This window comes from Psammomys obesus, unplaced genomic scaffold (assembly GCF_907164565.1).
Source record: "Psammomys obesus unplaced genomic scaffold, mPsaObe1.curated_primary_1811, whole genome shotgun sequence".
Classification (NCBI taxonomy): Eukaryota; Metazoa; Chordata; class Mammalia; order Rodentia; family Muridae; genus Psammomys; species Psammomys obesus.
In genome coordinates, this window is record NW_026596147.1 from 7,245,045 (window position 1) to 7,271,250 (window position 26,206).

The following is a 26,206-nucleotide window of genomic DNA, read 5'->3' on the forward strand; positions in this document are numbered from 1 at the left end:
CTTCCTTCCTTCCTTCCTTCCTTCCTTCCTTCCTTCCTTCCTTCCTTCCTTCCTTTCTTTCTTTCTCTCTTTCTTTCTTTCAACAACACATTATATTTACCTCAGGCAAGGTCCCTAGACTCTAAATCTTGAGCACAATCTTTGAGTCAACAGTACCCACTTTTGTGAAAGAAGCTAGATTACTTTGTGAAGAATCTCAATGTAAAAACATTTTAAGTTGTTGTACACTTGAGATTGAATTAATTTTTAACTGAATATTTTTTCCAAACTTGTGTGGTGCTACTTAAGTAAAATGATCTGGGCCAGACTCTAGAAGTCTGGTCCAGCACCAGCTACAATAAAATCGGGCTGAGCCAAATTTCATTCTTATCTCACCCTGATGGGTTTTTCCCTGACTGCTGTCAAGCCTGCAGGGGGATCACCACAGTTCAATGCAGGGCTTAACTGTGATAAGGCACATGTGAAAGTCTTAGGAATTAATTATGAATTATAAAGCGCTAAGTAAATACTTTCAGTATCATTCTGAGTTTTATCACAGCCAATCTAGCACTCATCTGATGTTTACTATCGTGGGCCCTGTTCCTGTGTTATCACTTTTTAGTGTACAGTTCATGTCTAGGCATCATGGAAGATTGGCTCCCTTTCCCTCTGTTTCGGTTCTACTCTCCTCCCTATACTACAGAGGGATGATAATGCTGCTCTAAGCATGGCTTCAATCATGTCATTACAGACTTTGTACTTTGCTACTTTTCCCAGGAGGAGATGCCATCTAAGCTCAACCACACACTGACTCTGGGCTTGCCTTTGTGACTTGCTTGGGCCAAGGTCACAGCGACAAATGTAAGATCAGGTGTCTCTGCATCAGACTTAACTTTCTTGGAGTCTTGGAGTCCTGTCCTGAGACTGCAGTGCCATGTATCTAGCAAGGGGGAAAGAGGACCATTGTTCTTCCACATAACTGCACATCAGAGGCTGAAAAGCCACATGAAGAAGGCATTCCAGCTAAAGCTAGTTAGGTCATCAGTTTTACATTTCAGACCACACATCATTAAAACCAAATGAATTCAGGACAGACTATAGAACTGCCTGGATTAACAAGAACTGCTTAAAAAATAATTTTTTAAACCAGTATTTGTGCTGTTTTTTATACAAAATTGGATCAACTGGGGTTCTCCGTCAATATCAACTATGCTATTATCTATTTATACAGAAAACATATACTAGTTTTAAGTGAAACAAAATATACTAAAACATTTAAGGGAAAATTATTATTTACCTATGACAATGGCTTTGTCTTCAATTTTAGCAGAAATCTTTGCAGTGACACAGTCGCATTCGTAAATAACATGTTCCCTGAAAAGAAAAAAAAAAAAAAAGTTGCCTAAAAAAATTGAGATAGATTCGTCAATATTAAGTTTACTTTAATTTGATTCACATGTAGATAAAATCTGCTATATTTAAAAAAACCTAATTGATTTCATTCTGCATGATTTATTATATTGTTGCCCCCAAACAACAGAACACAATTATATCTGAATCATAGATTCAAAACAACTGACTAAGAATGGCTGCATACATGTTCACATTTGGTAAAAGTAAAATATCACACACACACACACACACACATTATAAAGCAATCTGGTATGACTACAGGAATATGCCCTTTACAACAGTCTTGGAGTCATAATGCAAAACTGGTTGAAGAAACCCTGCTAAGGCAACAACAGCAGGAAAGAATGTTTAGCATCTATTATGTCCCTGAGTTATTTTCACAGACAGAAATGTGTGACAGCTAGAGCCTCAGGCAACACCTGGGGCTTGAACTATTTGAGCAGGAGAAGGGCTGAGTAACAAAAGCAAAGAAAATGGACAAGAAGAAAGCATCTGGCCTTCTGGTTTGGGACTATCATATTCCCCATCCCGACCCTCTGAGAGAATATGACACCATATTAGAAATACTTTTAATTCCTGGTGTGGAAAGAGAACTATTGTTCTTGCAAATAATTTTATGACAAAGCTGCTTTTCACTCACACTATTTTTGGTAATGGTCTACAAGTTCCAAAGGAAAACACTTGTACTAGTTCAAAGCAAAGGCTTAAGGAGCTCTACTGCTCATTTCTGCACCAAAACAGCGTTTGGCTATGTTTGCTACAACCCTACAGTTGGAAGTGTTGGAATTAGAAAAAAAGAATTTTCCGGTAATTAGTTGGGAGAAAGGAAAATCGGGATAAAAGTGGAAAGCTGACCAAGTTCCCTGGGCTTACAACTAAACTTGTCTGTTAAGGACTGTGGATGGCCTGGCTCCCAAAAGCAACCTGGCTGAGGGTGGGTGGGGATAGACGGCATAACACGTGCTTTGCAGTCACCATTCACACATACTGTAATAGTTAATACTGTCAACTTGACTGGATTTTGGTATGCCCACACTTGTAAAGCACACCCTTCTTTCGGGGCTGCCTGTGGAGTCACTTTCAAAAGCAACTAGAGCATGTGGACTCAGACTCGCTAGTATGGGTTCCCTTGATAAATTCATATGATAGTATTACCGAGAGAGGGTGAAAAGTAGGACATGGGGCCTTGTTTGAGACAGTACTGCTACCTGAATGCAATGATGTAAACTGCTGTTCCACCATGCCCTCCCAGCCAAGATGGACTGACAACTTTAAAGACCAAATAAATATTTCATCTATTAAACTATTCTGCCAGACACTCCCTGTCACAATGAGAAGCCTGACTAATACAGGTGTACAGGAATAGCTGTCGCTTCCTTTAGCCACATTCATGGTTTCTTCCTTCCTTTTCTTTTTTTGAGATGAGCTGTTCCTATGGTTGCCCAGGCTGGCCTCAAGCTGTAGATCTTCCTGCTTCAGCTTCTCAGGTTCTGGTAGTATAGGCATGTATGTGCTCTAGTTTCTTGTCTAATATCAATTAACCCCTACTCCAGCTTGTCCCTCTACCCTAAGATTAGACTCATCAGTATTGTATCTCCTGGAGATACTCTAGTTCCAGTACTTACGATGTTCTTTCATTTAAAAATTCTTAACAGTATTTTGTGTGTATATACATGTTTATGAGTATGTGTGTACGTGATAGATAGACTTGGGTGCATGAATGCACATGCCAATAAACAATGGGTATCTTCCTCAATCACTCTCCATTTTACTTCATTTGTTTGTTTGGTGTTTGTTTTGAGACAGGATTTCTCTGTGTAGCTCTGGCTGTCCTGGAACTCACTCCTTAGACCAGGATGACCTCTAACTCAGGAGATCCACCTGCCTCTGCCTCCCGAGTGCTGGAACTAAAGGTGTGCAACCCCATTCACCCCCACCCCAGCTCCTATCAGGGTCTTTCACTAAACCTAAAGATCAGCCATTGGGCTAGGCTGGATGGCCAGCAAGCTCTACAAATCCCATTGTCTCTACTTTCCCATAATAGCAGGCATTTTACATGGGTGCTGGGGATCTGAGCTCAGAATTTCATGTTTGTACAACCAGTACTATACTGACTGAGCCATCTCCCAAGCTCCTTAACATTTTCTTAATATATTATTCATGAACTCCTGTTAAATTTCATTTACATGTGTGTATTTGTATCAATATATGTCGTGTGTGTGTGTGTGTGTGTGTGTGTGTGTGTGTGTTCTTGAAGGCCAGGAGGAGATGCTGGATCCCCTGGAGTTAGAGTTACAAGTGGCTTCAAGCCACCTGAGTTGGGCACCAGGAAACTGAACTTAGACCTTCTGGACGAGCAACAAGAGCTTTTAACTACCCAACCATTTCTTAGCTCTTCTTTCATGTACTCTAGAATGCCTCTATACAATATCTACTCTTTAAGTATTCATTATTTTTTGTTTTGTTTGTTTGTTTGTTCATGACAGTGTTTCTCTGTTTAGCCTTGGCTGTCCTGGACTTCTTTGTAGACCAGGCTGGCTTTGAACTTAGAGCTATCCACCTGCCCCTCCTTGAGTGCTGGGCTTAACGGCATGCATTACCCCACAGAACTTTAAAAGGTCATCTTTTAAAGGTCATGCTTTTAAAATTCACTTAAAAACATTCCTATATAAGCTCAATTTCCAGAATGTGTAATAATTTAAGAAATTAAACTTAAAAGACTGAATTTCCTCTACTAGAGTTACTGTCCATGAACAGAAGTCATATTTAAATGTCCATAAAGTCTGCTAGGAGGAATAAGAAAGCCCATAACAATACACTGCTCCAGCTCTTGCTTCCTTTCCTTTTCACTGATCTCCCATACAAAACAGCACAACTCTACCAGACTAATGACCCTCACATCACCTTCACAGCTTCTCACAGGAATACTCGCTAATGATTCAGTCATCGTTTAATTAATATGTAGTTTATCTTAGGAGGTTTAAATTTCCCTGCAGAATCTGGCCCTAAAGCGACCATCTACTATCCTAGTTCAGTTTTCTCACCAAATGGATTACCCCAGGAGCACTTCCAGCTGCCCCAACCTGGAAAGCATCACTTCGCTTTTCATGAATTCTTTCTCTCTGAGGCCCAGAACACCTATTCCCTCAGAGGGGCTCAGAGGAAAAACATCACCTTCAGCTGCTTTGTTCTAACAAGCTTCTCTAGATGAAGTCGATATAAAGGCAGAAAACTGCTGCAGATACTTTACCTAAGGTTCCGTTTTGTTAAGAGCATTTAGCACAGGGAGGGGTGAGGGCACCACAAGATGGGGATTTCTCAGTTAGTTCCTTCCTTGTGGAACCACAGCCCCCACGAAGCATCGCAGCATCGCTAGGGTTGCATGAGTCCAATCGCTTAGTTTCTCCCAACAGAACTAATGGCTGATCCTCGCCCACTTTGAGAGGGATGACAGATCAGTTTGTTTCTGGAATCTGCATTTATAACTACTGCTCTTCACAAGGGCAAACCATGTATCCTTTTTAAGCCTCTGTTGGAACTGGAAAAAATAAGAAAAAAATAAGAAATTATGGAAACGCAAGAGCACGGATTCTGCACGCAACAAATGGTAGAGGTTTCGATACCTACGTACACATCCAACTAAGGATGAATACACTCAACCGGGCAGAAGCGTTGGAGGCAAGCCGCTGCTCCCGTGGAGTAAATATGTTGTCAGTATCCCGAGCCCCTGAAATGTGATCCTGAGTGCTGTGCTCATGTTTTCGTATATCATGCAAAAGACACTCCGCTGAGTCAGGGCCTGAAATAGGACCGAGAGCAGTCCGCAGTTTCAGGAAGGTAGTCAGGGCTTCTGGCCGGGGGACCAAGAGCTGGACGGAAGTGAAGAGAGGTCTCAGCTCCTTGGAGAGGAAGTACAGAGTCCGCGTGCGGGGTTCAGCCCTACCTTCTCCCTCTCGGAGCTCTGACTGACAGCGGGGGTCGCCCTGAACGCCCATCTTTGCGGCCCCGGGAATCAGGCGCGGCCTAAAGCCCTCTCTAAATTTACCTCAGGGGACGCACGTCGGCCGGAGGCAGCAGCAGGTGGTGAAGCTGTAGATGGCGGGAACCCGAGCTTCAAACGCCGGCGAGGGGGCGGAGTCACAGGGGGCGGGACCACCCTGGGGGCGGGGCTCGCGGGAAAATGAGCTGCAGGGGGCGGGGCTCCAGAGTGTGCGGGGCACCGGCCCGGGCTGAGACCACGGGTCGCTACAGGCACGCTGTGGGTTGGGGGAGGGAAGGGAGAGACCCGGAGGGGGCGGGCCGTGGGCGGGGCCGGGCGGTAGGCGGTGATTGCTGCTGGTAGGATCAAAGCAGAGCGTCCTGTTGTGCTGTGCGGAGCTTGCAGCGGTTCGGTGAGTGCTGGCTGCCCTGGCTCCTTCCCGGGCCTGCGTCGCCACCCCGAGCCGGCGCCCTCCGCCAGCCGGGTCTGCAGCTGCTCGGAGGAGGCAGGGGAAAACGGGCGATCTGGGCGGAGGATCCTTTGTGTTGCTCAGGCAAGCCCTCGAGGCGGAGAAGCTGGAGACACCGCCGCCAAGAGCGCCATCCCGAGCTGGAAGCCCGGACCCGGGAGGCCGAGCCCGTGTCGCTGAGCCCAGTTGAACCGAGGCGGGACCCAGACCCTCGAGCCTGGCGCATGGGCCGTCCCGAGGCACTAAAGGCCGAGATCCGGATGTCGCCCCGGGCACTGAGCTTCAGGGGCGGGAACGGGGCGGTGGGGGAGGGTGAGCCCTAGAAGGGTGAGCCTGGAGGCCGAGTGGTGGGAGGTAGCGGGATCCTGGAGCCGCAGGCCAAGACGTGGACCCGGGATCGGAGGATGGGTAGGGGAAGTTCTGCCTTGGTGCCTGGAGACCACCCTGATGCTGACCTTGAGGCTAGTTCTGAGGGACCCGGCCTCTACTGCACCAGTGTAATGTCTCTGTTCTGTTTTGTTTTGTTTTGTTTTCGGGTTCCCTGTGTGATTTTTGGGTCTTCCAGAGAGCTGATTTTAAGCATTGCTCCCCCAGCTCTCTTTCTCACCCCGAAGCCTTTCGGGAAAGCTCCAGCTCATTTCTTTGTTGGTCAAAGTCCCTATAGGACCTGCATTGACATCCCTTGGCTTTGTCGGTTACTGACCCTTCCTACACTTAAGCCCGATTTTGAGCAGCTGGATATTTACCTCATTCTTAGTTGAGTCACCCCAGGAAATGTTCTTCTCAGGCATCTCTCGCGGACCCCGCTCCTTCCGCTGCTAGTCACCGAGCCTTTGTAGACCTGTGTGTCTGCAGATTTTTACCTGGCCCTTCAGCTGTTAGTCGCCGAGTCTGTGGACCGTCTACGTGCCTGTCAGATTTGTACCCACCTCCGAGCACTGCACCAGCCTCCTTGCCCTTCCCCAGTGCACCCTTTAAAGCCTGAACAGAAACAGCTTTCTAGGCGTTCGTGTTTACCCTTGAAGCTTAAGGGTAAAACCCTGTTCTCCAACCCGGTTAGCAAACACTGGGTCTTGACTGCCCTCCAGCTCTCTTTTCTTCTTGTGCCCTTTCCTTTTTTTTTCCTCTTCAGCCCTCTTTGTCAACCTTCTTACCTTTTCTCCCCGATACATTTGCTTATGAATAGGAACTGCTAAATGGGTTTCAGTTCTTAGTTAACGATTCGAAGTTAAATCTTCCCATTTCTTCCTTTGCGTCAGGCATTTCCTGAGAGCAGCTGTCCTATCCTCTACTTTTGCTTGTTTACTGTTTCCCAACAAAACTGTAAGCCAACACCCGCTTCTTACTATAACTGCTCATCCATTTGGTAGGTGTGAAATGTGGAGTCATTGTAACAATATGGGTATACAGAATAGCAGGAGGAGGTTTACTAAACTTGGGGGATTGTCCAGCCATTGGGAAGCCATTTTCAGTGTGTTATGGTGGCCATATGAACCAGACCAGAGAGGAAGATGATCCAGGCAGTCCTGATGAGACTTGATAGGTTAGGGTCAGATGGGCAAGGGAGGAGGACTCCCCCTTTCAGTGGATGGGGGTGCGGAGAGAGAGGGTGAGACTTGGAGATGAGGGAGGGGTCTATACATAAAGTGAATAAATTGTAAAAAATAAATAAATAAAAAAGAATAAACTCAAAAAGAAAGGAAGGAAGAGAAATGTAGATCTTGAATCATTCCTGTCACAACCCAGTATTTAAACTTTGGCTTTGAATTGCTGTCCAGCAGAATAAGGCTTTTGGAAAGCAAGAATATGTTTCAATGAGTGGCAGTTTATTGAAATGTAGCAGTCAAACCTGAGCAGAGTAACAGAAGTGAAATACTGCAACTAATTAAATCAGATTGCTTTTGTCAGCCTTTTGCCTCCTGCCATTTTAAGAGCCCTGTCTTTATCTGATAGAAGCAATTAGAGTGCCACTCCACTGTTTCACTTTCAAACCCAACACCACATTCACTCCAACCCATTCTAAAGTTACAACACAGTCTTTCTCTCTTTCAAAGACCTTGCATTAGTTCTGGTCTTAGTGTGAGATGAAACTTTTAAAGTTCTACCTCAGTAATAGGGCTTTTCAACAAAAGATGTGGAAATTCTTAAGTACTGTTCTATATTCATTTACATATTAAAAACAACATAGTGGAGAAGAAAGGATACTCTTGTTTTCTGAGCATCTGAGGCCAGGTTCCATGAGGCTTACCAGCTCATTCATAAATAAGGCATAATCCAAATAGCTCATAAGGTTGTGGTAAAGATCAGAAAAAAATAATGTGTTATTAAATGCTGAAGTGCTGCATGATAGTTTTTGTTTGTTTTGGCCTTTTGTTTTCATCATCAATATTTCCTGTAGAGCTTCTTCATTCTGCTAAAATACAGTGAAATTATCTAATAAGGCCTGAACGTGGGCTAGCATCTACCTTGCCGCCGTCTTTTTAAAATACCAGTGACCATATAAGCTCTGTATAGGGATAGGGTCTGCTTCTTCACTGCTTCATCCATTCAGTGTCTAACGCAACACCTGCATACAATTGATATTTGGTACATTATACAATTATTTGTAACTTTTATAAAAGACATTAAGAATCTTCCATTCTATACTTCAGCAACAACAAAACAATGTTTTCAAACAGGTCAGTAATTCTTGCATGTCCCCAAGAGCATGTAAGTTCTTATAGGTGTGCAGGAGATTTTCTGTTTCTTCTTTTGTCCCTCCAGAAACGATCCTCTGAGGAGAAGCTGTGACAGTAAGTACCCCACATTCTTTCTGACTTGTGGCAAAGAGCTTCAGCAAGCTAGTCTGCCTCCCAGGTCCATTCCAGAAACAAGAGACCAAGACGATTTATTTGTTCCTATGATACAACTGAACTGCTCACTGTATTTTCTTTTCTAGTTTTTATCTTTAAAAGATTGACTTTATCACGCTCAATGGCAACAGCCATTTCAATGTATCCCCAAAGGAACTGAGATCAGAACTGACAAATACAGAGGGGGGGAAAACAACCCACTGGTTACACTACAGATGAAATCCTTTCTTAAACAGACTGTTGTGAACAGGTGTTCTTTCTGTTTCATTTACTTCATATGAAAGTGCGAGTCTTTGTCCTCTCTGACAGGTGGTAACTCTCCCGATGTTTCTCAGATTATTCTGCACAGGTAGAGGTTGGCTTCACCTTCCTCCTGATAGGAAGCTAGGTAGACATAGGAAATATTTTAATGATGTTCACTAAATGGTTCACCAGATATTTTACATTTATAAGTGCATTGCCGACTGGCATGAGAAACATCATAATCATTAAATTACTGTTTTCTTCATTGTAGTAAGTGCATTATAGTTGACCTTCTGTATTTGTGAACTTTACCACCTGTAGGCAAAATTACCAAAGAATAGAAATTGAATCTGTCTTGAAATGTACGGACTTTTTATCATCTGAACAATACTACGTGAAGATGTTATGTTGTACTAGGTATCACTACTAAAAAGTAGGAAGGATGCTTAGCTTATATGTAAATAATACACCATTTTATACAAAGGATTGGGACTTGAATTTGCTTCCTGAGGCAGGTCCTAAAGCCAGTCATCTACGAATACTGAGGAAGAACTATATAGTCGATTTCAGTTTTGAATAATCCATTTCTGTCGTGTTGAATATATTTTAAATCTCATCTTAATCAGAGCACCTGGGTTTATGGGGTTTTGTTCCCTTGAAATTAACTGTTGCGTTGTCAACCCCTATATGGTGCTGAGCAGTCCATAGACTATAGAGTGGAGGTTGCTGCGTGCAGCTGGAGGCTCTGTTTCTTAAAAAGGGATTAACCCTCTAAATCCCATTTAACTACAATCTGAAGTGGAGCCATTGTGCCTCGGTGTTCTTGGGAAACCCAACTGAAAGTACCTGCTTACGGCTCCTTGTGGCACATGTGCGCCGGAAGTACAAGGCACACTGTGGCTCCTACTTTGAAGTCTTCACTACTGAGTTTTTGAGTATTCCTATTGACATGAGTCATATTTAAATGATGACTGGGAAATGCGGAGCGCTGATTCTTGTGTGCCGATGTAAGATCCAGAAAACTCTCTGAGGTCTGAATACTTCTTCCTGAGGGGCCAGAACAGCCTGATGCTAGGGAACAGATTCTCCAATTAAGAATCTCCAAAATTTACCCTGGGGAAGTGGCCCAGAACGTGAAGTGCTTGCTAGGCAAGCACAGGTTAACTAAATTCAGATCCCTAGCACTCATGAAAAAACTGGGTGTGGTGAGTTTTATGGCTGTAATCCCATCAGAGATAGGCAGATCCCAGGACTCACTGCCTTAGTCTAGCCAATATGAAGAACTGAAGGTTCAGTGAGAGACTTTTGTCTAAAAGAATAATAAAATAGTAGGCAAAAGAGGATATCAGAGGTCTGCCTTGGGAAATCTTCCCCCACCCCCGTGCACAGGTATAGGCAGGCACACACAAACCTAAAACTGCTTTATATTAGCATGACATTTAATTTCAAAGCCCTACCACAGGCAAGCTGTCATCTGTCTGTTTTGTAATGGGTATTTGTCTTGTTTCAAGTATTGATACATTACACCTCCTTAGAAATAATTCTTGTTTCTCTGCTTTAATTCTGAAGATTACTTGTTCTACGTCACTCTACAGTTGCAAGGAAAAACTGTCAAACAGCCTTGTAAATGGAGAACAAGTTCCAACTTTTCCCTCCTTTCAGGAAAATACACTCTGGAACAACAAAATCTCTGTTTCAGTAAATTTATGCCAACAACATTTCTAAACTTGAACATCTGATTGCTGTTGCTCCAGTAATCTAGGTGTCCAGGAACTAGAGAAGTGAGTCTCTGGCCTAAATTTCAGCATGCAAGGTCATGCAAGGTCAAATGCATTGCCTCCAACTTCCTGGTGACCACTGAATGTATTTTCTAACATTTTCAGTTATCTGAATCTTAAACTGATACAGGGATCTTCAGAACAATTAGTGTTGAGTTGGTTGCTGAGCCAGAATGTATTGTTTTAAAACTGTGTTGTTTATTTTCTTTAATACCCTAAGCTCCTGCTATCATCTGGAACAGTCTACCTCCCTGAAGAGACTTTTTTTTTTTTTTATCCTTCAAAGATGAGATCATCATCCCTAGAATAATTTGTATCCAGCTGGGTATTAGCTAATGGAGATGAGATAATGCTAAGAGTCTTTCCCAAGAGTGTGGATTTGGTACCTCATGTGGGAAAAGCAGATGATGACAAATAGAGTGAATGTACATATGTCTCATGCTTGAAAGATTCTGATTTAGTATAAGAAATTTAGTGGTATATCAAGATGAACTGATAACTGAGACAATTTGCAATGGTCAAGGGCTAAGAATAAAAAAAACATATCTTATGTTATCTTTTTTCTTAGAAATCCTTATCAGATAGGAAGATAACATTTTAATTCCTGTTCTAGAAGAATTTACATATTTTTTTCATCCACCAGTTACTTTTAGTAAAAGAAATTCCACTGTTTTACGGCTGATGTCAAAGTGATTGTAGTTACTTACATTAAGACTTATCTGTCTGAGTTTTTTTTTTTTTTTAACTTTCCATAATTGATTGTAGAAAATTGGTTAGATATATGAAAAGGAAATGACTACTTAAAAGTCACCTAATCTATTTTGGGTGACCAGCAAGATGGCTGATCAAGTAAAGGTCCTTACTACCCAAACTGACAACCTGAGTTTGTGTCCCAGGATCCACTTGGTGGACAGAGAGAACTAGACACAGCTCCCAACATTTGTCTTCCATTGGTCTGGGCTAGGAAGCTTCTGGAAGCTGGTTACTATGAAGCTTGTCTTAGGGCATACCAGTCAGAAGTAGGGAATAGTTTTATTCCATAGCTCTTTTTGCTTGCATGAGACAAAAGGCTATTAATTAACATTAAAACTCAGTTTCCCAGCTGGGCACTGTAATAGCCTTTAATCCCCACACTTGGGGAGGCAGAGGTGAGCGGATCTCTGTGAGTTCGAGACAGCCGAGGTCTACAAAGTGAGTTCCAGGACAGGGCTGTTACACAGAGAAACTCTGTCTCAAAACAAAAACCTCAGTTTTCCAGTCTGAGTGACTTTTGGACCTTGACGGCTGGGGAGAACCAGTGAACACTCAGGGTTCCCAGCATGCACTATGAATTCTGTATGGGGCAAACTCATGCAGAAGGTCAATTAGAGGCAGACTGTGAGGACGCTGGCAGAAACTGAAGATTCAAATTAAAAGTTATCTGGTCCGAATTTCTAAGAAAAGCAAAAAGGCTTTAAATTTCAGAGTAATTTTGTATCTTAACTGCTTTCATTCATATTCCCTCATTACTAACATTCCCCCACCAAAGTGGTACATTTGTTAGAACTGATGAGCCTATGTTGACATCCTTATCACCCAAAGTCTTTTTGTTTGTCTTTCAAGACAGTGTTTCTTGTGTAGCCCTGGCTGTCCTGGCATTCACTCTGTAGATGAGGCTGGCCTCAAACCCAGGGAGCCACCTGCCTCTGCCTCCCCGGTGCTGGGATTAAAGGCGTGCACCACCACCAACCAGCCATCCAGAGTCTTGGAGTTTATAGTAGGGCTCATTCTTGGGTCTGTCTGTTTGAAATTGGGGCAACTATGTAACGACTTGTACCCACTACTGTTGCAATACAGGAAGTAGTTTCACTGCCTTAAAACAACCTTTATGCTCTCTCCCATAATCCTTGGCAGACACTGATCTGTGTTTTCGTTGTTTTCATGTTATAAAGTGGGACTGTCACTATTAGCCCTTTCAAAGCTTCTGCTTTTTGTTTTGTTTTTCAAGACAGGGTTTCTCAGTGTAGCCTTGGCTGCGTTATACTCACTTTGAAGACCAGGCCGACTTTGAACTCACAGAGATCCGCCTGCCTCTCCCATCTGTCAAAGCTGCTTCTTTGACTTACTTATAATATCTTACAGTGTGCCATGTCTTCATGGTAGATGATGTGAGCATCTTTTCTTATGCTTCTTTTATATCTCTGTTGAGGCCATTGTGCTCGCTCTTTCTCTTTCCTTCTTCCTTCCTTTCTTTCTTTCTTTCTTTCTTTCTTTCTTTCTTTCTTTCTTTCTTTCCTTTCTTCTTTGTAACTACACATTTTCTATTGATTGACCAACGTAAAGATTATATTCTCATAGGCCAAAGAGTTTGCTAAACCCTTTATGTTATATCTACCTTTTGTCTAGACTTCTCAGTGATGCTGTACTATTCTCTAGTTAATCAAATTAACTCTTGTTTCTCAATCACAGCTTGCTAAGTGTTTTAGCTTGTGGTCTGTCCATTTCACAGAGACAGAGCTAGTGACAAGTTGATCTCTGTGATAGTTCTAGTTCATGGAAATTTGAGGTTTCTTAGTACTTAACACATTTATTGTCCATAAGAAAGAAAAAGACAAAGATGAATGGCTGTTTTCTTGATAGAAGAGTACCCTTCTTTTTTTTTCCCACTCTTTTGGACTTATAAAATTGTGTAGCCCATCCTGGAACTTGCTGGATAAATCAGACTAATCTCTCTGTCTCCAGAGTTTTGAGATTATGGATGTGTGCTACAATGCCTGACCATTTTTGTTGTTGTTCTTTAAATAGGGCTGGGGACTGAAACTGACTAGCACAATCCTGGTGTCATGGCCTGCTATGGTTGACATTATTTTATAAAATAATGTTTGATACTATTTTCTAACGTTGAAACAGTGTTATAAAAAATTAGAACAATAAGAATATTACAAAGTGAATAAATTGTCAGCAATCCTACCACTCAGTCATTACTAATAAATATAGTAAGATGTTAAAGGGATCATGGTGGGTTTCTGTACTCTTATTTTCACTTAACCTTATATTGTTAGCATTTGTGTCATTAATGAGTGATTCAAGAAAACATTCAAAGAAAATAGCTGCAGTAACTTGAATGGATTTACCATAACAGTTATGTCTATGTACACACACTCCCAGTCTTTATGAATAATGCATTCAATTTCCTTACTCCCCTACCTTCCAGGGTATTTTTAAACACTGGCTAGTCCATTTACTACATCAAACTTCACAGGTTTTATGAGAAAATGGTGGGAACCTCCCAAAATATTCTCAGGAGGTCTTACCAATTTATGACCCTCCCACTGGTAGGAAAATGCCTCTCATGCACACTTGCCAGCTTTATACCCAATTCTGTTTTGGCATTACTTGGTATTCTTGTCCACAAGAAACTAAGGGGGACCATTTGAAGTTTCTTGTGTCATTGTTTAGCTTCTGAATATTAAGGAAGTGAATGCTAGTCTGTGAGAAGTATTAAAGTCTTAGCTTCTCTTTAGCACCGTCAGCCTGTTTGTTACCTCAGCTTGTACGGGACCTGTGACTCAGCAGTAGAGCACTTACTTATGCCTGAGGCCCTGAGTTTGATCCTCAGTACCACCTAAAAAGAAAAAAAAAATCAATAAAATATTTTGCTTTTATTTTCTTTACTGTGGATGTGTTTGCCTCTTCTTACCTGGGTGAAATTCCATATGTAGGCTAGACATCCTTTTGCATTCCTTCAGAAACCCCAGGCTTTCTCTGCTCCTGCTTTATTAGTTTCCCATTTCTCACTGTACCTTTCTCACAGGCCTAAGTAACAAGGCGGACCCAGGAGTATCTTCTACCCCTCATTTCTATCATGTTCTGGTTCTCTCTTCTTATTCACAGCCAAGCAGAAAGGAGTGTTTTCCTGCTAACGGGAAGAGTTGTTTATATTGTTGCTTCTCGACCCAGGACAACCCTTGGTTCCTTTAGATACAATTTTCAAAAAAGTTTAAACCTGGCTGCTCAAATAGAACGTGAAGCCATGTCAAAAACTTACTCAGCTACTCATTAGTCAATGGAGCCAATAACATGTTAAATCCAGTTCTGGGGAGAATTGGAGAAACAGGCAAACCTAAAGAGCGGAGTGTGGATTTTCTTTTTTTCTATAGACAAAAATCATTTTCCTAGCTACTTTTTACGGCTTAACATCCTACAAAGTTGTAAACTTTGGCCATTGGTGAGTTATGCAGAGAATATGCCCTGGAGAACCCAATAATCCCTGAGAGTCCTCTGGGTAGCACCCAGCATGCTACTGAAATAGTATCTAGTCATTTATTTGGACTAGACAGTTTCTCCTAACAGTCCCCACTCCAGCTGTGACATGTTTTTATAAAGCCAGTGGCCTCCTGCCCTCATTTAAATTGGCCTCCTGGCAAGGCCGGAAAAGGTGAGCATTCCTGAAAGGCTTCTGAGAGTTTTGGCATTCTGCATCCATCCAATTTGCTCTGCTCTTGGCTCCTCTGCTAACTTCACTTCCTCTAATCAGCTTCTAAATAGCAGGATGCCCAGACTCTCACCTGTTAAGCTCCAATTCCTCCATCATCTATCTCCCTGGAGTATTCTACTGGCCCATGTGTTTCCATTCTGACCTTCTGTAATTGATTCTCCACCCAAGCAGTCAGTGTGCCCCTTGGGTTTACATTTAATGTTCCAATGTTCTCTCCTTGTTACTCGTCCCAAGACCATGTGATCTCACATTTCCTGGATATCTCCCTGCCCCGGCACTAGTCAAACTGGTCTTTCTGTACTTTGAGTAAAACAAATTATTCCCGGGCCTTTGATCTACCTGATACCACCCCCACCACCAGTGGAGTGGTAGGGGGAGGGCAGCTTCCACTGTCAACTGTCAGCCTCTGTGTCATTCAGAGCTCTGTAAATGTCACCTCAGAGATGACCCTGCCCACCTAGCTAAAGTAGCTTACACCCCCAGTTTCTCTTTCTAGAATTCAAGTTTCCTGAAGGTAGGAACGTGGGCCAAAGTGTATGCTCTCTAAATATTCGCTTGCCGACTCAAAGCACGGTGCCTCCCAGTTGGGCTCACTTCCCGTGGTTTTCTAGAAAACCTACATAGGAATGCAAACCACTGACTGGTCTTTGAAGGCCAATGAAGCACTGCCCTCTTTCTTCTGTGGTTACCCTGAAGTGCCATCACTTCCTCTTCTCCGTATTCTTTCTCTGCTGTTCCCAAAGGCACACCAGACCTGGGGAAGGTAGGAGGAACTTAGCCTTAGAGTCTTATTTTAGTGGAGTTCTAGCATTTCTGATCTTAATATAGGACTAAGGTTACAAGTTATATTTTGATTAAACTATTGATATATCCAGGGATTCTAGAGTCTGGAGATTCATTCAAGATTTTTAGTCCTGGTTTTATCTCTCGTTTCTGTTTGTCTTGTCTTCTTGATTTGGGGAGGTATAATACGATACCAAATATCTTTCCTTCTGGAGAACTCTAAAAATAAGTGAGGAACTGGCTTCCTTAGCATAGCAGATGAGGAAAGTCTTGTATTTTGGACAAAGTCACAGCATTGACACTCAAGTTTCTGACTAGGAGAGTCTAGAGGTTTGGCTTTCACCATTGTGGTATAGTGCTGTGTGAGCTTTACTGTGTGGTTAGTATTTGAGTTTGGTTTTACCTGCACTGAGGTGTTGATTTGTTGGCTGACCAAGGAAATAATATCTGTTTTGATTGACAGACACACAAATGGGGGGGGGGGGAGACTGAGCTACACACCCTTCATAGTTAAGGAAGAACAAGAAAGGAGAAAGGACCTATACTGGGGTGCCACTGCAAGGGATCCTTCTCCTTGCATCAGGACCAATGTTACTGGATGCAAAACAAGAACTCCAGGAGAAATAAGTGTGGCATTACAATGCAGTGTGTTTCTAAAAAGACTTGTTAGAAGTAACTTCTCTTTTTTCTATATTCTAGTTAAGAAAAAGTGACCATGGAGAACAACAAAACCTTGGTGGATTCGAAATCCATTAATAATTTTGAAATGTAAGTGTTTATTTATTTTTATCTGTTGTTGGTTTAAGGCAGGTTCTCTACCTACCCCAGGCTAACCTGCAGCAGGTAATCCAGGCTGGCTTCAAACTTGTGATGGTCCTCTGACGTCTGTTTTCTAAGGGCTAAAATACTTGGCAAGAGTCATCTTGCCTGGTGAAATTGGTATAAGTGCAAGTCTGCATAGTCAAAGAAAGATGGGTTTGTGTAATATCGCCCCCTTTGAGGAATAGGAAAGCACAGGGGGAAAGGGCTTTCAAACCAGAGAAATGGGCTGCTTCCTGCCTCTGATGGCTGTGCATCTCTGATTCCCATCCTGAGGGCAAGGCAGTGTGTGTGTGTGTGTGTGTGTGTGTGTGTGTGTGTGTGTGTGTATGTGTGTGTGTGTGTGTGTGTGTGGACTGTAGTGTACTTGTGGAGCTCAGAGTCCAGCTTTTCCTTGTATCTGCTGCAGAGAACCCTAAACCAGCAGCCAAGCCTCTACCTAGTCTGTCTCTGCCTCCATCTTGCAGCAGGAGGGCTGTGAATACCAAGTGTGCCAGCACCTAGAGCAGCGCTTCTCAACCTTCCTAATGCTGCGACCCTTTAATACAGCTCCTGCTTTACAACTGTAGTTTTGCCACTGTTATAGGCCGTAATGTTAATCTGGCATGCAGGTTATCTGCTGACATTCGATACCTTTATAAAAGGGTCATTTGACCCCCAAAGGGGTTGCAGCCCGCAGGTTGAGAGCAACTGACTTTGAGCTTTTTATGTGGTTTCCCAGGATTGAATTCAGGCCATTAGGATTGCATAAAAAGCGCCATTGCCCACTGAGTTGTCTCCCTGGCCTATAATTCCTAAACACCATGAATTCACTTCTGTCTCACATAAACTTTATACATGTATCCCAAAGCTAATTTTATATGATTTTTTTAGTATGCCTGTGTTTTGAAAGTGACCCATCATATTGGGCTTGGTGTGGATCATGTTGGCATTCAAGTACTCTCCAGTTTTGGAGCATTTTCTGATTCTAGGTCTTGGAATAGGAATGCACAGCTTGTACCTGTGTGACCTCATTTTCTCTGTAAAATGTGGGGCCTTAGATATAATGGCTCTTTTTTGTCTGACCTTGACCCCTTCATTTACTGCTTTTAATCTCTCTCCGCCATTATTTTTAGAATTGTGTAAAACAGAAGATACTCTTATGTGTCCATAACAGTGTTGATATTTGGCTGTTTCTAGACATTGTTTCTAGAGTCCTGTAGGTCATGGGTCAGGCTTGTTTGTGTGCAGTTTCTGTCACATTTATTGGAATATAGTCACCCATTTATGAGCATATTGCCCTGAGCAAGTTTCACCCAGCCAAATTGAGCCTCTGCTCGAGGACAGCCTATGAGCCTAACTGCTTGATATCAAAGACTTGTGATGGTTCGTCATGTATTAAGTTATTCATTGGTTCAGCTCATGGAATGTAAGGACTCTATGAGTCCTTACACTTAGTGGGGGTTTTAGATAAGAGGCCCACCCAAGGCCAGCCTAGGATAGCAAGACTACCTCTTGTTTGTTTGTTTGGTTGGTTTTTTTGGTGTTGGTTGGTTTTTTGCCTTAGTGCTGTGAAATTTGAATGAAGGAAGGATGTAACATAAAGTTGGGTGTTTGATGGCCTTAAACAAATGTTGACTGTTCATATGAGTCATAAAAGTTATGTTAATAGAATTGTCATTTCTGTCTTTATAACTATTGCTTGATTTCCATGCAGAAAGACCATACATGGAAGCAAATCAATGGACTCTGGAATATACCTGGACAGTAGCTACAAAATGGATTATCCTGAAATGGGTGTATGTTTAATAATTAATAATAAGAACTTCCATAAAAGCACTGGTATGTATCTAACATGATTTTTAAATATGAAAAGCAATATCTGTGTTATGAGTCAGTAAGCTGATACAGAAAACCCACAAAGTAGACACACACTAGAACCTTAGAGGTCCCATATACACTGTGACCTCTTCTTCCATGTTGAAAACATCTGTCTCTTGACACTGTAAAAGCCTGGATTCTGCTGCTGCCCAACAGAGCCAGCACCTTAAGGCTGAGTGATGGGAGAGGGAAAGGTTTCATAAGCAGCAAGGTGGCAGGAATGAAGATGAATGACTGGCACCTGAGGTCCTCTGCCCTGGGGCAGCTGAGAAAGTGTCTCGAGGGTCCTCTGCAGAAGCCCTTAACTCAAAGCCTCAGGCAAGTGGGCCCTAAGGTCACTCCTTGGCCAGCTCTTAAATACAAATTAGGGCCTCTTATCTCAGGGTGAGGTTACTAGGTTATGCCTATCCTGTGCCACATTCCCCATTTGCAGGGCTGTGGGGCTCTAGGCACATTCTGCTGTGTTTACAGCTCCTGCTTAATTAAGGCCCTCACGCCAACCTGTGCACAGCGAAAGCAATGGTGTTTAAACTACCTCTACAGATAGTCATTAAGATATGACTCATTAAGATATGACTCATTAAGGTATGGCTTGTGCTGTAGATCTACCACATGCCTGTGGAGGGCTGTCCATCCAAGAATATATGGGCAGCAGAAAGTGGACTTGATAGGTTTTTGTTGTTGTTTTGTTTTATTGTTTTGGTTTTTAGGTATTGCTGTTTTGTTATTTGGGATAGGGTTTCTGTATGTAGCCCTGGCTGTCCTGAAACTTACTCTGTAGACCAGGCTGTCCTTGAATGCAAGAGATCCTCCTGCCTCTGTCTCCCAAGTACTGGGACCAACAGTGTGCACCGCCACCTCCCCACCTTTCTTCTGTCTTTTACATCCATGCTAAGTGCAGAGCATCCCAAGAGCTCATTTATATTCTACATTCCTCATGTGTACAGATGAAGCTAGTAAGAAGCATCTTGTGATGATTGGAAAGGCTGAATGTTACCCATGAAGCAGAATATCTGATAAACAGGCCTAATCTGATAATATTTGTGGATTTTTTTCTGAAAGGATATACAAGCAGTACTGTGCCTTACAACTGATTCAACATAGAACAAATAGTGTCTATGAGTGAACTATATAAACAAAATTAAGATCACACATTTTTTTTTCTATCTTTCTAAAATTATTTACTAGATATTATGTTGCATGGGAAAAAATCAGCAAGTTTTTAAAAGTCAATGACTTATTTCCCCATGTCCTTAGAAAACATTCGACATGAACTGGGCATAGTGCCCAGTGCCTATAATCTCAGCACTTGGGAGGATTATTCTGACAAGGCTAGGTTGAGCTACATTGTAAGACTTTGTCTATGAGTGAATGAAGGATGAATAAATGAATGGGATGGCAACTTTGTGCCCCACCACATAACGGACCACAGTTTATCAAACAAACCTCTATTGGCAGGCCTCTGAAGGCCCCTTATTTTCACTGGTGATGCTGCTGTGGAGGGGAGCCCGGCCCCGACAGCTTACAGCAGCTAACACAGTCAAGTGTGTCCTGTGCTAACAGAGTACGATCTAAATAAGCAGGGTTTTTCTTAACATTTACAAGGAAGAGTTCGTTGGTTGTGTGAATTGCTGCATGGCTCATTTGATCTCAAAGCATTCGTTCTTTTAAAGTGCACTTAAGAGTTTTTTCTGTCCCAAGGAATGACACCTCGGTCTGGAACCGATGTCGACGCAGCCAACCTCAGGGAGACGTTCATGGGCCTGAAATATGAAGTCAGGAATAAAAACGATCTTACTCGGGAAGAAATTGTGGAATTGATGGATAAAAGTAAGAAATAACTAATTAAAAGAACGGCCTTCGGGAGCTTCTGGGTACAGTGGACAGCAACTCCCAACTGGTCAAAGGACTGAGATTAGTGTCTGCAGAGCTCCACCATGGCTCACACACCTATACCCCAACCCCTCCACACACCTGAGGCTTAGATCAGAGAAGATGGAGCAGAAAGAGTTAGAGCCAGAGGTTGGGGAGGGCCACGACAAAAACGCTGCACTCAAGAACTCACAGCGGTCAGCATTCTTACATGTAAGGGACAAGGGTTCATGAGCCCCTACCTCTAGCTTAGGGAGCTATTGACGGTTGATGGCTGCTGGAGGAGGGAGAAGAATGAGAGTCCATTTTATTTAAGGGTGTGGTCCCTGGTAGGTTGACCATGCCCCTGTGAATAGCCCCATAGAGCTAAGAAAGAACAATTAATCATGCCACCCCCTAAAGCGTTTCCAAATATGCTGTGCCTATGTTAGATTTGGATAAGCTTGTAATTCTATTCTCAGTTTCTTCATCTTGTCAAATAACTGTAAACATGCTGTAAAACACTGACTCCAGAACTCAGGAAGCTAAGGCAGAAAGATCATGAATTCAAAGCCATCTTGGTCCAATTAGAAAACTGGAAATAAATCAGACAACCACAAGCTCTTTACCATAGTCTCTTCCAGGGTGCTAATGTTTTACATAAAGCTACAAAGTGCTTTTCTGGTTTTGTGTTGTTTTACATTATCTCTAAACATCTTTCCAGTTTCTAAAGAAGATCATAGCAAACGGAGCAGTTTTATTTGTGTGATTCTAAGCCATGGTGATGAAGGAGTAATTTATGGAACAAATGGGCCTGTTGACCTGAAAAAATTAACTAGTTACTTCAGAGGGGACTACTGCCGGAGTCTAACCGGAAAGCCGAAACTCTTCATCATTCAGGTAGCGCATTACTGAGCAGCTTGGTGTTCAGCGAAGAAGAGATGAACTTACTCTTTTAACAGTATTTACTTTTTGTTCTGGGACTACAGAATGGTTATATTTTTTAAGGTGCCATTTAGAAAATATGGAGTATTATTTCAATATCCCTCTTTAATGTCAGAAAGTTTTTACACAACCCTTATACTTATTTAAAAAAAGTAAATTATGTGTGTCCACATATATTTTTTAAAAGAAAAGCTTGTTTTCTTGCATGCAGGCCTGCCGGGGTACAGAGCTGGATTGTGGCATTGAGACAGACAGTGGTACTGATGATGATATGGCATGCCAGAAGATACCAGTGGAAGCCGACTTCCTGTACGCTTACTCCACAGCACCCGGTAAGGAACGTCAAAGGAATGTTATGTGTGGGTTTTTGAGGAATTAAATTGTGACTAATTATAGAGCTGAACAGTAAAATCTATGTTCTAAAGGCTATTAAGATTTTTATATACTCCAGACAAAGACTTTTACATCTCTGAAACATCTTATCTTAGTTACTTTTTTAATACCGTGACAGAACACCATGACCAAGGCAACTTAGAAAAGAAAATGTTTGATTTGTAGCCTGTGGTTGCAGAGGGTGAAAGACTGTGACCATCCCGGCAGGAAAGCAGGGGTGGGGGTCAGGGGCCACGGCAGTAAGCAGGTAGGCTTACATCTCCAGCTACAAGCACAGCACAGGGCAGAGAGAGCTAACTGGGAGTGGAGTGGGCTTCTGAAACCCCAAAGCCCACCTGAGACACGTCCTCCATCAAGGCCATACCGCCTAATCCTTCCCAAAGAGTGCTACCAACTGGGGACCAAGTGTTCAAACCTATGAGCCCGTGGGGGCCACTCGAATACAAACCACCATACACACACAGAGTACACACACATTAAGTCTGCAGGTGTGGACCCGTATGTATATATGTGCGTGTCATTGTAGGAGAAAACCCACTCAAATAAATATGTTGAAATAAATAAATAAAACCTTGTTTATTTTTATCTACTATTGTCTTTCCAAACAGTGTGCTTCTAAGCTAAACAATGAGTCCCACAGTTAATCTGAAACTAAATACAAAAAAACTACAGTATTTTTTCCTTCTTTGGCTTTTTAAATCCTGTTTATTATATTCATCCAGATACCTTATAGGCAAACTGGTGGCATTTCTTTAAAGTGTGCATATGTCTAGGAGGCTGAGGTATACAGCTTAAGTAGTTAAGAACGTGTCTTACCCACACAGAGAACCTGGGTTCAGGTCCACATATCCACATGGGAATTCATGACCGCCTTTAAGTCTGGTTCCAGGGGACCTGGCTCCATCTTCTGATCTCCATGGCATCAGACACTCTGTGCTGCACTTACATACATTCAGGCAAAGAACTCAGACACGTAAAATGTATCAGTCTAAAGAAACAGTTTAAAAGTGAGTGCATATGAGTAAATAACTTCTTTCCTGTCTCAGCCTGTATTAAACTCAGATTAGTTCTGATTGAAACACCATGGTCCCATTTGATATCTTTACTTCTGTATCTTCATGTCTTCCTCACCTTCACCTGTTCTTTCGTTATGGGAGAGAGAACAGACAGTAAAACTCAGGAAGTCCACGGCAGTTAGTCCATAAGTGCACCCCCTTTTTCTGCTGCAAACAGTGAAGTATCTATAGTTCATATTTTTCTTCTCAAAACCATTTCTCTGGAGACCAAAGGTATTATTTTTTCCTTTTTTGTTTGTTTGGTTTTTTTTTTTTTGTATTTGGTTTTTCAAAGACAGAGAGTTTCTCTGTGTGTAGGTTTGGCTGTCCTGGAACTCATTCTGTAGACTAGGCTGGCCTGAAACTCAGGGGTCTGCCTGCCTCTGCCCCCCAAGTGCTGGAATTAAAGGCGTGTGACGCCACTGCTGTCTTTTTCCTTTGTATGGCTTATAAAACTGTGGAAGCTTATGTTTATTTTTATTGTTGTAGTTATGTAGCACTGTATAGAATCTGCTGAAACGATGATATGGCATGCTCTGTATATTGCCTCACAGGTTACTATTCCTGGAGAAACTCCAAGGACGGGTCCTGGTTCATCCAGTCTCTTTGTGCCATGCTGAAACTGTACGCACACAAGCTCGAGTTCATGCACATTCTTACTCGCGTTAACCGGAAGGTAGCAACGGAGTTTGAGTCCTTCTCCCTTGACTCCACTTTTCATGCGAAGAAACAGATTCCGTGTATTGTGTCTATGCTCACAAAAGAACTATACTTCTATCACTAAAGAGATGATTGGGGGGTGGGCACTGTTTCTGCTCTTTTTTGTTGTTGTTGTTGTTTTACTGCCAAATGAGGAAACGGTGTCAGGGAGACTTTATTTCTCATCTGAATCAAATCTGATGTTCCACAGGGTACTTTGCACCATGCCACTGCCCTAGCAATAGAGCCGCAATGCAGCTACCTCAAGATCAACATCAAGTAGTTGAAATACATTTAATTAGGAACAGAAAAATGTCAATAATGGTACTATCATTGTGGAGGAAATTACAAATTTACCATTTTTATAGTTAGCAGGATATGGTGAGCATATGAATTTTGAAGTAATCATGAGGAGGTCAAACTTTGCAGTGACGATTTTATACTCCCTACACATATTAAGAAAGTCATTCTAGTTTTCCTTGAACTGTAGAAATGATATTGTCAAATGAAATGTCCTAGAGCTTGAATCCGTGAGCAGAGTCAAAGGCTTGAACCCTGATTTTGGAAGTGAAGCGTGGGGCCACCGTAGCATACATTGTAGCTACTGGTTTTGTGACATTCATCCTGAGCATGTATTTGTTATTTAAAAAAAATCATGTTTTATTATTGAAAAAAAATACATGAGTATTTATGTGAGAGAAGAAACAAGAGCAAACTCAGTTGACTCTTTGAAGGCTACCATGCATCAGTGGCGGACAGATGGCAAGGTGCTAAGGTCTACCAGCATGTGTCTTTCCTGTTCTTACACAAATCAACCTAGTTTTACAGACCAGCAAAATATCTAAAGAGCAGCTACCTAACAGCCTCAAATTGTTGATTATTAGAATGCAATAAAGAAATCCCACAAGAACATACTGAAATACCAGTTGTAAAATAGAATGTAAGAAAAGGAGAAATGAATCTACAGTAATTGAAGGGATGTTTAAGCCTGAGCAGAGACATGCAGAGCCATGGGCACACCTTCAGAAAAGAACGGCCAGTTGGACCCAGCTCGTGAGTACCGGTTTCTGTAGATGATGTCTCCAAAGTCCAAGTCACCGCATGAGAAAGTGAACCAGATCAGAAACCTTTAAGGAAGGGCTTTCCCACATGGGTGAGAGTTCACAGGGCTCCTTGCACAGATGTATGCATGCTGACTTTTCTGTTGAAGTTTATGATAAAAGCAAAGCAATGGCACTATCTGTATTTTCACCAGAAGTTAGAGGACCATGGTACACAGGACTTGGAAAGCATCCAGTCCTGGGCTTTGCAGCCCCCATGGGGAAGATGAGGTTCATCCTCATCAGGGAGGCTGTGCTCCGGGCTTCCTGGTTCATGGAGGTGCTGAGTCATTGCTGGCTATCCTGATGTGTCCGGTGCTTTGCCCTAAGAAAGGAAGGAACTCACATTTATAATCGATAGATTCTTGTCTAGACTGGATCTATTAACTCTTTCTAAGTAAATGTAGCATGTGGTGGTATTTTAAAGTGTGTTCCCATGTGACAATTTTATAAAAGTTTGTTATCTTGCATTTTTTATTTCAAAACATAAATTCAGATTTAAAATTATCAGTGAATTTGAGTTTTTTGTTGTTGATACTTTTGATGCTGTGATAACTAAGTGAAAGTTAAAATAGTTTCAGTCCAGAGCTTAGTTCGGGAGCATCAAAGACGATGGAGGCAGCAGGGCCCTCATCTAGTATTTTTGAGGTGTTGGTGAGTGACAGGATCTCAGAGAGGATGGCTATGGCTTAAACCCAGGAAAAAAAAATGAAGGAAGGCTTTGGGGGAAGTGGGGAGAGGGTCTTCTCTTTCAGTGTTTTACATAATAATCATATCTGCTATAAAATCAAGAAGACTGGATCAAGGAACTCCTATTTCCAAGAAGCAGAGTACTGTGAATGTTTTTGTTCAGTCTTCTTTAAGCCTGGGGAATGGAGAGATGGCTTAGTGGTTAAAAGCCCTGGCTGTTGTTCCAGAGGACCTGGGTTTGAATCCCACATGGCAGCTAGCAATTTTCTATAACTAGCTCCAGGGGATCCTTAGGTTTTTTTTATGCACGTGGTACGTAGGCATACACACAGGCTAAACACCCACACACATAAAATAAAGACAAACCTTTAAAACATCTGTAGCTCTCTAGTTTCGGGGCTATGTGGGGCAGTCTCAGATGTTAGAAAGAAAAGATGGGAGCTATGGGGGTGGGAGCAGCTGACTGGATAAAGGGATTCCCTGGCAAGGACAAGGACCTGAGTTTGGTCCCCAGCATCCACGTTGAAAACCGAGTATGGTGATGCACACTTGTAATTCCAGCACTGATGGAGAGGAGTGAGATCTTGAGGCTCCCCAGCCAGCCAGCCTAGCCCACACATGGCAAGCTCCAGGCCAGTGTGCTCAGCTGCTGGGGAATGATGCCCGACGCTAACCATTGGCCTACACATACATCATAATTTCCATCATAATAAGAGGAATGTAAAATAGCATCACCTACCACACCGACAGGTATTACCCCAGTGCTGGAGTTGTGGGCATGCATCACCATGCCTAGCATGTGTTGTCGGTTTTTAAGGTGT

At 42.4% G+C, this 26,206-nt stretch overlaps 2 protein-coding genes across 5 annotated transcripts in view; one reads left to right on the plus strand and one right to left on the minus strand.

The window, feature by feature from the left end:
* Primpol (primase and DNA directed polymerase) overlaps positions 1 to 5,503 on the minus strand; it is a 34,423-nt gene extending 28,920 nt beyond the window's left edge. For 2 of the 3 annotated variants that reach the window (XM_055593686.1, XM_055593684.1), the window contains exons 1-3: positions 5,438 to 5,503; positions 4,643 to 4,930; positions 1,277 to 1,353 (exon numbers count right to left, since the gene is read on the minus strand). The gene's annotated coding sequence lies outside the window, so the exon portion shown is untranslated. Of the gene's footprint in view, positions 1 to 1,276; positions 1,354 to 4,642; positions 4,931 to 5,019; positions 5,081 to 5,437 lie in introns of those variants that run through there. The other variant, XM_055593685.1, reaches the window with a different exon arrangement.
* A 221-nt stretch (positions 5,504 to 5,724) lies between these two features.
* Positions 5,725 to 25,202, plus strand: Casp3 (caspase 3). 2 transcript variants are annotated; one of them, XM_055593665.1, is made up of 7 exons: positions 5,725 to 5,783; positions 16,673 to 16,741; positions 18,489 to 18,613; positions 20,354 to 20,482; positions 21,228 to 21,403; positions 21,660 to 21,780; positions 23,451 to 25,202. In XM_055593665.1, the coding sequence occupies exons 2-7, from the start codon at positions 16,689 to 16,691 to the stop codon at positions 23,678 to 23,680; spliced, it is 834 nt and encodes a 277-aa protein (XP_055449640.1). In that variant the 5' UTR covers positions 5,725 to 5,783; positions 16,673 to 16,688; the 3' UTR covers positions 23,681 to 25,202. The 2 variants fall into 2 exon arrangements, with proteins under 2 accessions (XP_055449640.1, XP_055449641.1); XM_055593666.1 differs by lacking the exons at positions 5,725 to 5,783; positions 21,660 to 21,780 and having other exon boundaries at positions 16,678 to 16,741; positions 23,451 to 23,516.
* The last annotated feature ends 1,004 nt before the right edge of the window (positions 25,203 to 26,206 follow it).

Bases quoted from the DNA above. Each gene is read 5' to 3' on its own strand.
- Casp3 (XM_055593665.1), top strand. From the start codon at position 16,689: ATGGAGAACAACAAAACCTTGGTGGATTCGAAATCCATTAATAATTTT. The intron at 16,742-18,488 runs GTAAGTGTTTAT...ATTTCCATGCAG, and splicing joins TCCATTAATAATTTTGAAAT to AAAGACCATACATGGAAGCA. The intron at 21,404-21,659 runs GTAGCGCATTAC...TCTTGCATGCAG, and splicing joins CGAAACTCTTCATCATTCAG to GCCTGCCGGGGTACAGAGCT.